This window comes from Fukomys damarensis, unplaced genomic scaffold (assembly GCF_012274545.1).
Source record: "Fukomys damarensis isolate Sample0158 unplaced genomic scaffold, DMR_v1.0_HiC HiC_scaffold_23, whole genome shotgun sequence".
In the NCBI taxonomy this organism is placed as follows: Eukaryota; Metazoa; Chordata; class Mammalia; order Rodentia; family Bathyergidae; genus Fukomys; species Fukomys damarensis.
In genome coordinates, this window is record NW_022900935.1 from 47053697 (window position 1) to 47064526 (window position 10830).

Below are 10830 nucleotides of genomic sequence, written 5' to 3' on the forward strand. Positions count from 1 at the left end.
CCACCCCACCCCGTCGCCCCAGCCCGCCTGACCTCAGCCAGGGCCATGGGTCGCTGCCGGGGCAAGAAGAGCGCTGTGAGGTCTGCCTTCATCTGGTCTTTCTTCTCAGCGTCACGCTTCACTTTCCCGGCTAGTCCTGGGCCCTGCAGCACAGCCTCAGCATTGCGAGTGTAGTCCACTGTCAGTACGTCATCCCAGTTCTTGAACTTGGCCTTGAACACCTAGGCAGGGGAGCAGGGAGAGGCCATGAGGCTTTGGAAGGGTTGGGGCCCAGGCAGTGGGGTCTAGATGAGAGCTGGGGATGGGGCTAGAGAAGCCAAGTCTAAGAGAAAATGTGGAGGGGTGTTCCACAAGGACATGGCGTGGGCCCAGCTCTGCCAGGCAGTAATGCTACCCAGTCAGGGAGACGGGTCTGCAGGACTGTGGGGAGCAGGTGCCTGACGTGGGAGCACACCTGGGCCTCAGTGCCCTCGAGGCTGCGGCTGACCGTGGCATGGCGTGGTCGGTGCAGCATCCCGCACAGCTCCTGGCCCAGCTTGAGGGCGGCAGCACGCACCAGGCGTGGGGACTTGCGGCCAAGCCAGATGAACACATCTGACCAGCAGTCCAGGATGTACACGCAGCGCGTATCCAGCAAGCTCTGCAGCTGCAGGAGCAGAGGACAGGGGTCGACACCCAGCCTCCTGGGTGGCCCTGGCTCCCAGTCGTCGTGCTTGCCTTACCAGCCTCATCCTCGGCATCAGCTCCACTTTGGGCCGCTTCTTGTGTTCCACAGACAGCTTGTAGTTGATCTGCGGCAGCTCTAGATAGCCGAGGCCCAGGCCCACCTGGCAGGGGAAAAGAAGGGGCACGGCAGGTTCTAAGCAGGCTTCTGAGTTGCAGTCTGCTCTCTCCCTTGCTGTATTGGCTCAAGTCCACTGCCTCGCCCTCTCTCGACCTGTTTTCCCCTTCCACCATGGTCAAAGTATATTCTCAGCCCTTTTTATGTTTTTAGCTTCCTTTTTCTTTTTTCTTTTTTTGGTCCCAGGGATCGAACTCTGGACCCTGTGCTTGCGAAGCAGGCGGCAGCACCAATGAGCTAAATCCCCGGCCCCCTCAGCCCTTTTTATGTTGAGACAGGGTCTTCCTAAACTGATCATTTCTCAGCCACAGCTGATCTTGAACTCGTGATCCTCCTGCCTCGGCCCCCCTAAATACTGGGATTATAGACATGTGTCACCATGCCCAGATTTTTGTTTTTTTCCCTTTGTGGTGCTAGGGATTGAACCCAGGGCCTCTCCTGTCTGCTAGGCAAGCACTCAACCATTGTGCTGTTAGTAGTAGGGCTTTTAACAGGTGCGGCATTCCTGTCTTCTCTTTCCCTTTGTCATTTTTAATTCCTAAATTGTCCCCTTTCTCCTCAGGAAACCTCCAGAGTTTCCCAACAACCACAAAATTAAAGCTAGTTTTCATCCATAGCATCTTCCGCCCAAACACCCCGCTTCTAGAAACAAGTACTCCCTGTGCTCAGAGCTGACGTTCAGGCTGCTCCTCATCCAGAAGGTGGCACCCTCTCCCTATCAAAGTCCACCCAGCCCTTCCCCCAACACCTGCTCACATGATGCCAGCCCTGTACCCCACCACCGAGTGCACCTTATACAGCTTAGGCTGGGGTGGCCAGAAGTCGTCAGGCACATGCTTCTTGATCTCGGAGGGCTCCCCACCCAGTGCCTCCCAGAATTCTGGGGCCTCCTGGCCCTGCACCAGCAGTGTGATCTCTGCCTTCCCTTTCCGCTCATTCTTGTTAATTTTCTCTGCAAAGAGCCTGAGGATGGGCCACAAAGCCCTCAGTGACCATGCCCCTTCTCAGGTGACACCTTTCCCTGGCACAAAGCATCCCACAGTACCTCATACCTGGCTTTGGTGGTGCTACTCAGTGTGGCCTGGGCACCCCGCCACACAAAGATGTCCAGCCCTTGGTCCAGCAAGAATACAAACCTGGGACAAGGGAGAGCTGTGATGTACAATGTACAATGCTATGTACAGTGATGTTCTCATACCCCCGAACAACCAAAAAAAAAAAAAAATCCATCATTATGGGGCTTTAGCCCTTTTTTTTTTTTTTTTTTTTTGGTATCGGGGATTGAACTCCGGTCCTTGCGCTTGCAAGGCAGGCCACCGAACCTCTGAGCTAAATCCCCGGCCTTTAGCCCTCCTTTCTGAGTGGGCCTCAAGGACCCTCTTGCCAGCTCTGAGACACAAAGGTTAAAAGTGTTGCTAGAAGGCTGGGGATTTAGCTCAGTGGTTCTGCTGCCTGCCTCGCAAGCACAAGGTCCCAAGTTTGATCCCTGGTACCAAAAAATAGAGAGAGAGAGACAGAGAGAGAGAGAAGTATTGCTCCTCTTTAGGAGGCACTAATATGTCCCCTACAAGTAGGAAGGAGATTGAGGATCAAGACCCCCAGCTCACACAGGGACTCACCTGGGGTCCAGGGAGGTTCCCTTGAGGGGCACAGGCTCCAACTTAACGTTCTTTTTCCCATACGCACGGTACATCCTGGAAACCAGGACAACAGTGAGTCGTTATGGGGCCACTTTATCCCTCAAATCCTCCCTTCCAACCCATCCCGGGCCAAGTCAGTACTCCTCATCCCCCACACACCCTCACCTGGTGATGTAGTGTGTGTCCTCCACAGTGTAGAACCCACTGGCTGTTCCACCCTCGATATAGGAGATGTCGTTGTCAAACACCTGTGTATGTGAAGGTAGGGTTCATCATCGAGCTGTCCCCACCCCTCATACACCTCATGAGGCTGGGTGGAGTTGGATACAGGTGAATTGGTTGCTACAAATCTATGTTAAAAAAAATAATGTGCCTGTAAGCACAAACACACTGAGGTGTAAGAGTGGACAAAACATGTCTGTGTGCGTCAGCTGTATTATGTTGAGATGTGTGTAGTGTGCTGGTCTGTCGAAGTGGGCAAACATAGGTGAATCTGGGTAAGGTCACAGAGTGTGCACGTGTCTGCAGGTAACCAGCTAGTGCAGTGGTGTAGGCAGGGCACAGCACAGTGGCTTGCTGACCTGCTGTGTAGTTTGCTCCAGGCTGGACTTAGTCTCGCCTACCCGGCACCGTCCAGCGGTCCACCTTGTCACGGTTCCTGACTCCAGCCTCTGTCTCTCTTGGCCATGTTTTCCCCCAGCTCCCTGTCAGGCCACTGGTCCAGCTTCTTACTCACAGGCCCCCTCCTCAGCCACAGCCTCCTACTACTCACCTAGGCTTCAGCCACCTCTGGCCTCTCTGGTCTCCCTGGACCTCACCTTGCCAACTGCCCATCCCTGCCCCTGCCCAATCAGCACCACCAACCTCTGCACACAGGGGGCACCCGTTACCCCGGCCTTCCTTTACCTGCAGGAACTCCTCACTCTCGTCACCCATCTCCTCCCGCACCGTGCGGCACTCAGCGCCCAGGTAGTTCCTCAGGTTGACGGCATGAATGGCAGAGCAGGCTTTCTTGTCGAGCGTGGCCTCCCCGCCAATCCAGTAATAGATCTCCCAGTTCAGAGAGCCGCTATCGTCCAGAAAGGTCTGGGAGCAGAGGCACCATCCTGAGAGACTGCACGGCCCACCCCCAGGGTGGCGCACTGCCCTCGCTCACTACACCATCTCCACATGGCCGGTCTACCTCCCACCTCACGTCACTGAATCCCACCCTGAGAAGGTTCTTAGCCACGCGGGGCCAAGCCCCACCTTGAGCACGATGTAGCAGTCGGCCTCATAGAACTTGCCGTGGAAGGCTTCCTCCACCAGCACAGGCACAAAGTTTTCAATCTGCCAGATGGTCAAGCCTGGCAGCTGGCCCACATCTTCTGTAAAGAACTCAGAGTAGTCGAGGCGTGGCTTCTCCAGGCCCTGGTCCCAGCGCCGCACCTTACCCCCGGAGACCCGGGTATCCACGTTCTCCTGGGGGACACAGTCACAGTGCATGGCTTGACTATGAAGCCTTCAGACTGGCCACTATTGCGACCCACTGCAGGGCCTTTGAACAGCCATTCTCTCTGTCCAGGGCCCTCTGTACTTGGGTCAGACAGTCGGGCTTGAGCAGGGCCCAGGTGGCCTGTCTTGTCCCAGCCTTTGTCTGGCTTACCTCCTGCTTTTTGTTCTTCTCCTGGGCCACGTCTGACATGCCTTTCAGCACCTGCTTGGCCTGATCATCCTGGGCCGAGTCCTTGCGTCTCCGTAGCCGCATCTTGCGAGCCAGGGGGTCCTTAGGCCCACTCCCTGCTTGGAGGTGGTGGTGGGCAAGCTGTTGAGCTCTGGCTGGACCTGTGCTCTTGGGCATCCAGCCAGCTACAGGCCAACCCGATCCTCCATGGCCAGAGAGCTACATCCCACCCATTCTACAGATGCGAAAGTTGAGGCCAAGGCAAGTCCTGCTCTCAGGCCAAACCTTCCGTTACTCACCAGCTGCTGCCGCAGCCACTGTGGCAGGGGAGGCGCCTGCCAGCCGTAGCTGGTTCTGCAGTGAGAAGTCAATGTTGTACCACTCGGCGGCATGGTCGGCAGGTTTGGGGGGCATGACCAAGCTAGGGTTCTCCCGCACATCCAGGACCTGTCCCAGACAAGCAGAGCTGGAAGAATCTGCACCCCACTCCAGAGGCCAGGATCGAATCCTGGCCACCTCTGTGGCTGGCTGGGGTGAGTACGCCAGAGATGTGGTTCATTTTCTCCCCACTGGAACCCAGCACGATCCCCCAGAAGGCCTCCGCAGGGTCCTCTCGCTTCAGGGCACAGCCCTCTGAGCCCTCCCCACCCTCAGTGGCCCAGCCCACCGACCTCGATCTCCGTTAGGAAGTGGATGGCCTCCGGGAGGGTCACCAGCCGGTTCTTGTTCAGGACAAGTTTCCTCAGCTTTGGGCATCTGTAAGGACAGGGCCAGACCAGGAGGTCACAAGAGGAAGCAAGGGCTGGGGAAACTGCCAAAGCTGAGGGAGGGGTGGGTAGCAGGGCCAGAGGACCTGGGTGGAAGCATCCTCTATTCTAAGCCAGGAAACCACGCTAGTGGGTACTATGACCTCCCGCAGGGCATGGAAGCAGTGCTGAGGCCCCAGTTCACTTGGCCCCGGAACGTCTCTGCCTGTAACCCTAACAATGGCTTTCCAAAGGGTGCTCTGGAGAACCAGTCAGGAATGGCTGGCATAGAGTCACAGGGCCTTCACAAATGCTAGCTAACCCATCTCCACAGACTGCAGACTGGGCTCTGGCTCCAGTTCTGGGGTTCCCTACCCAGCTGTCCCAGCACCTGCAAAGACTTTCGGGAATCAGCTCCAGGTTGTTGTTGGCAGCCATAAACTCCTGCAGGCTGGCCAGCTTGCCGATACCAGAGGGCAGCCCATCGAAGTCCAGCTTGTTGGAGTTCAGGTACAGCTTCTTCAGCTTGGTCAGCTTGCAAATGGCTGACTGGAGAGAGCCGGGCAGCACAGTGGTCAGGGCCAAACCCTGAAGCCTCCCCCACCCCTCCTGGTCCCACACGCACAGGCAGCGAGGTGAGCTGGTTGCGGGAGAGGTTCAAAGTCTCCACGTGCACCCACTGGTCAATGCACAGGGACAGCTCCTCGATCTGGTTGCTGCTGAGGTTGAGGCGACGAAGGCTGGGGAGGGTGTACAGGCACTCGGGCACCCGTGTCAGGTCATTGCACGACAGGTCCACGTCTGGGGCGACAGGTGGAGAGCATCAGTGGGGGCCTGCATAGCTGCGGAAGCCAGCTCTAGAGTGAACCTCCGTTCTGCTACTGGCAGGCTGTGACAGCCTCGTGAGCCGCAGTTTCTCCATTTGAAGAGAAACTTCCCAACACCAAATAGGTCAGGCAAAAAGGCAGGGCTCACAGTACGACGTCACTCATGGTCACCGTGATCACAACAGAAATAACCTTAACCAATGGATAAGGCTGAAGAGGCAGGATGCCGCCACTTTTTCATGAGGACATGGGGGAGCCCAGAGGGATCCAGAACTTAGAAAGGGTTCCTAGGGTGGTCCCAACCTGCAAGGTTGCTCAGGCCCTCCAGGCTGGTGGGGAGGTTGCTCTGGGTGCGCTGTGTGTTCCGCAGGTGTAAGGTTTGCAGGGCTGTCATGGCTGGAAGCTGCCTGCCGTGGTGACAGGCATCATTAGGGCTGGGGGCAGGGTGGACTGGGGGTGTTAGACAGCAGGTCGAGGCCAGCTGCAGGGTAGGCAGGCATGCAAGAGGATAGGCCAGAGGCAATGCGCAGGAAGGGCAGGCTGGGATGGGCAGGAAGGGGGGTGAACTGAAGGCGCCCACCGGAGCTGTGCATGCAGCAGCGGGTTCCCGCTCAGCACCAGCGTCTGCAGGTGCACGAGGCGGCGCATCTGCGGGGGTAAGCTCTCCAGGCGGTTTTCACTGAGGTCCAGGTACAGCAGGTCGGTGAGATTGATGAATAGCTGGTTGGGGATGCTGTCGATGCTGTAGGTAGCAAGAAGGAAGGCCCCGAGTCAGCCTCACACATGACCTGCCCCAGGCCCAGCCCCTGCCCACCTGGAGGCCAGTACCTGTTATGGCTGAGGTTCAGCACCAACATGTTCTTGGCATTCTCCAGCTCCCGCGGGCATTCTGTCAGCTGATTGTAGCTCAAGTCCTGGGTGTGAGGGGCAAGGCCCAGATCAGGAGTGTCCCTACTCTGGCAGGCCTCTGCCGTCTTGGGGATTAGGCAGGACACTGGTGCAAGGGAGTGGGCAAGCGGGTTTAAGGGCCAAAGAGAGACAGAGGACTGAATGGTTGGGCTAGCACAGGGACAGAAGGGTAGTCACTGACCAGGACGGAGAGGTCGTCCAGCTTGAAGATGTCATCAGGGACTCCAGAATTCTTCAAGCTGTTGGCACGAGCTACAATGGCCTGGGGATAACCAAAAGAATCCACAGTTCCTGGCTTCCCCTCCCAGGAAGAAGAGAGGTCAAGATGAGACGCTTCCTCAGGAAGCCCACTGGAGGCCAGGCCTGAGTGCTCTCCTACATCGGATGTTTGCTCACACAGTTCTTCTTCTTCTTTTGGTACCGGGGATCGAACTCAGGTCCTTGTGTTTGCAAGACGGGTGGCAGAACCACTGAGCTAAATCCCCGGCCCTGCTCAAATAGCTCTTCTACTTGGGGAATTTATTTTTTCTTTCTTTCTTTTTCTTCCTTCCTTCCTCTCTCTTTTCTTCCTTTCCTTCTCTCTCCCTCTCTCACTTCGTTTCTTTCTGCCTCCCTTTCCCTCCCCTCTTTTTTCTAAATTTTCTTATCTTCCTAGTGAATTTTTTGTTTTTATTATTTACTGTTCTATTTTGTTTTTTGGGACAGGGACTTGCTATATAGTCCAGGCTGACCTCGAACTCACAGCGATCTTCCTGCCTCAGCCTCCTAAGTGATGGGATTACAGGTGTGCGTCATTATGCCTGGTTCCTCCTGGTGAGTTTTATTCAAACTTCAGAGCCCAATTCAAATGTGCCCCAGAGTTTAGCACAGGACATTGTGCTTGAGAGGCAGGCAGCAGCACCACTGAGCTAAATCCCCAGCCCCACTGAGTTAGTTTTTTTTTTTTTAATAACTTTTGTCTTATTTTATTCCATTCCCCTCCTCAAGCCCATTCCCTTCCCTATGTACAAAAGCTTTGTTTAAATTTTTTCCTTCTGTTTTCACTTTTTTTCTTGTCCCTTCCTTCCTTTCTCCCTCTGAGTTAGTTAAAAAAAAAAAAAAACAGAAGGAAAGTGTTGTACCAAGGAGACATCAGTGTGGACTTCAAGGAATCCTGCTTTCTCTACCATGAAACCTGCTCAAAGGACAGATGTGCAGAGTTTAAGAACAACAGAGCACAGGGCCAAGGAATTGTGTTGTAGCTGCAAGTGACAAAAGAGGTAAACAGGAACTGTCCTGACCTTCCTTTCTCCCTTCTTCTCTTCCCTTTTTTCCTTCCTTCCTTCCTGACTGGCACTGGGAATCGAACCCAGGGCCTTCTTACTAAGCTACATCCCCAGTCCTTTTTAATTTTTTTTTCTTTTTAGAGATCTTACTAAGTTGCTAAATTGCGCACTATAGGCTCAAACTTGAGATTTTCCAGCTTTAGCCCCTAATAACCCCACCCCTCGACACACCCCTGTGGTACTAGAGGTTGAACCTGGGGTCTTTGCAATGAATTATATTTTCAGCCTTTTTTATATTTTTTATTTTGAGGCAGGGTCTTGCTAACTTGCTGAGTGTGCCAGGCTGGGTTCAAACTCTCCATCCTCATGCCTCAGCTTCCCAAGAGTGCTAGGATTACAGGTGTGTGTTGCCACACTCAGCGAGCCCCTGAAAATTCTGCAACCCTACTGTGAGTGAGTGAGGCAGCTGGTTTATAGGGTAACCCTACTGCAGATGTGGCTCAGAGAATGGAGGGACTGTCTCAGCCATGTAACCAGGAAGTGTCCAAGTCTAGTTTCCAACTTGGCTGTGCCCTAAGTATTCAGGCTCTGGCCTGAGATAAGACAGCCCTACCTCAGGCCTGCAGAGATGTCCAGGGGCCTGATGTTCTGAGACATCACATCATCTTCCTGGCTCATCAAACCCAGTGCCAACTGTGGTGCTATGTCTGTGGCTAAATACTCTCGTGTGTGGTGTGGGTGGAGAACAGGGGATATATAACAAACCCACAGAGACTAGGTGACAGAGGTGGGCCTGCACAGCTAATGTCCAATCTGGCTGTGACGTGTCACTCCACTGATCACCAGGGTTGACGGTTCTGATAGGGCTGGCCAGGCAGGTATCCCCTTCCTTCCTCATCCCTCCACGTGCGTCCCTCCCAAAGTTGCACGCTTTGTAGACAGGATGACCACCCCTGACAGAGGAGGACCATTTCCTTGGTCAAGGTTATACAAGTAGCTGCACTTCCCTGCTAGGACGTCCGAACAAGCTCTCAAATGGTGGTGGGATTGGGACTGTCTTACCTTTCCCCATGGAACTCTCTGATCCACATGGACTGCTTTACATAGGGTATAACCGTATCCCCTTGAAATACCAGGGGGCCCCTCTGTGACGCATGGCTTGAGCCAGACATGGAGGTGGGCAGAGACACTGGCCCAACCTGGGGTTCCAGCTCTGACCTCAGGTCCACGATGCCAAAGGCCTCCTGGCCAGCACTTACCCGAAGTGAAGGCAGACTGGACAGCTCTCCGTGAAGTGTGGTCAAGTTGTTGTGACTCACAGACAAGTGCTCCTGGGCCAGGACAAGGGGGGAAAAGCTCAGAGCAGAGCAGAGGGTGGGTGAGGTATCCAGAGTCCCTGTCTGCCCTTGAAACTACCCAGGAGGATCTGCCAGCCCAAAGCACTTCCCTCCCTCACACACCTGGCCCTTTTGCACACCTCCCAGGATGGAGTGCTTACTATGTCTCGGCCAGTTTCACTCACAGCTACCTGTGTTCTTCCTCTGGGTACTGTGCCTTCCCTGCAGGCCCTGTGCACCTCGCCCAGCTCCATGCATACGGCGGGCCCTCCCTGACTACCCAAAGCCACTTACCAGCTTCTGTAGGGCGGCCAGCTCTTCCGGCAGGTAACAGAGGCCTGTGCGGTTCAGTTTCAGCCATCGCAGGCTGGTCATGGCCTTGACATTCTCAGGGAAGTAGCCACCCTGGTGGGAGCACATCACCGGTGAGCTGGCTGAGTGAAGAGTGCCCCTGCCCCGCTGTGTGCCCCCATGCCCAGCTGTGAAAAACAGCCAACTCACCAACTGTGAGACCCTGGACAAGTCACTGCGTCACTCTGTCTCAATTTCTTCATCCGTAAAATGGGGTTAATAAAAGCCCCCAGGGACAACATGTTGGCCTACGGTTTGTCTCTGCTGCTGGCCTCTAAGCCCCAGGAAGGCCAGGATGAAACTGGCTTATTTCCACACCCCAGCAAACCACTTTGTATTTAGCTTTGCTCCTACTCCTAACTGGGCCGCCTGGGGTCTCGGCAACTGCCAAGGCCTCACTGTGCCCCTAAGGCAGCAGGAGCTTATCAGCCTTTCCTGACCAGGCCCAGACCATAGCTGTGCTGAGGGCCCAGCTTTCCACCCTGCGCAGGTATTACCTCATTCATTCACTACTTCTCCATATTCCAAAGCCCCCCAGGCCCCTGTGTCACCAAGACCAGTTTGAGGGTACGCATCCCTTCAGTGCCTTTGGTTCTCTCCCCTCCACCTAGAGTCACATTCTCAGCAGGTGACTCAGACTTTCCTGGTCCAGAAAAATTACAGGAGAGACCCCACGTAAGGACAATGAGGAGGGGTCAGAGAGAAACCATGTGGGCAGAAGCAAGAAAGCCTGCCTTCTCCCTAGCCCCAGGCCGACCCCTAAACGGACTGGTCACCTATCACCCCCTGAGCCCTTCTTGGCCCTCCAGGCCAGCTCCCCTCCCCTTCCCTGCTGGCCCTCAGGTCCTGCTGCTGACCCCACGTCATTCTTCATTCCCTAGAACCACTTTCTCTCCAACTGGATTGGGCGGGACCTGGACTCCTGCTCCCCAGATCTGTCAGTCCAGCAGCTGCTCAGACAACTGTCACCCAGGAACTTGCCTAACACTCTCCACACCAACAGATCTTGCTACATTCCAGGCACCCAAACGGTTTACTTTCGAGCCTTTCATCGGATGAGAAAACCCAGGTCTGAGAAGGGAAGCGTCTCGCCCAAGACCGCACGGGAAGCGGGGGGGTGATGGGGGGTGGAGACAGCGCCGGGCTGAGTCGGCTCCGGGCCGGCCTGAGTCAGGGATGGCTCTGGCGTGTGACCTCAGAAGGATGGGAGCACAGGCGCGCCGACCCTGGGGCAGGGGACCGGCCCGGGAG

General features: G+C 55.3%; 1 protein-coding gene across 3 annotated transcripts in view; it reads right to left on the reverse strand.

The window, feature by feature from the left end:
* Positions 1-10640, reverse strand: part of Flii (FLII actin remodeling protein) — a 12945-nt gene extending 2305 nt beyond the window's left edge. The window contains exons 1-21 of one of the 3 annotated variants that reach the window (XM_010637436.3): positions 10561-10640; positions 9523-9633; positions 9151-9222; positions 6808-6888; positions 6546-6631; positions 6298-6459; positions 6021-6124; positions 5516-5691; positions 5282-5439; positions 4816-4900; positions 4444-4591; positions 4127-4263; positions 3730-3942; positions 3388-3567; positions 2647-2729; positions 2461-2535; positions 1894-1977; positions 1633-1804; positions 723-827; positions 455-646; positions 33-221 (exon numbers count right to left, since the gene is read on the reverse strand). In XM_010637436.3, coding sequence (XP_010635738.1) covers positions 33-221; positions 455-646; positions 723-827; positions 1633-1804; positions 1894-1977; positions 2461-2535; positions 2647-2729; positions 3388-3567; positions 3730-3942; positions 4127-4263; positions 4444-4591; positions 4816-4900; positions 5282-5439; positions 5516-5691; positions 6021-6124; positions 6298-6459; positions 6546-6631; positions 6808-6888; positions 9151-9222; positions 9523-9603 — 2583 coding nt within the window. In that variant the 5' untranslated portion in view covers positions 9604-9633; positions 10561-10640. Of the gene's footprint in view, positions 1-32; positions 222-454; positions 647-722; positions 828-1632; positions 1805-1893; positions 1978-2460; positions 2536-2646; positions 2730-3387; positions 3568-3729; positions 3943-4126; positions 4264-4443; positions 4592-4815; positions 4901-5281; positions 5440-5515; positions 5692-6020; positions 6125-6297; positions 6460-6545; positions 6632-6807; positions 6889-9150; positions 9223-9522; positions 9634-9729; positions 10018-10560 lie in introns of those variants that run through there. The other 2 variants (XM_033767278.1, XM_010637435.3) reach the window with 2 other exon arrangements.
* Between the last annotated feature and the right edge of the window lie 190 nt (positions 10641-10830).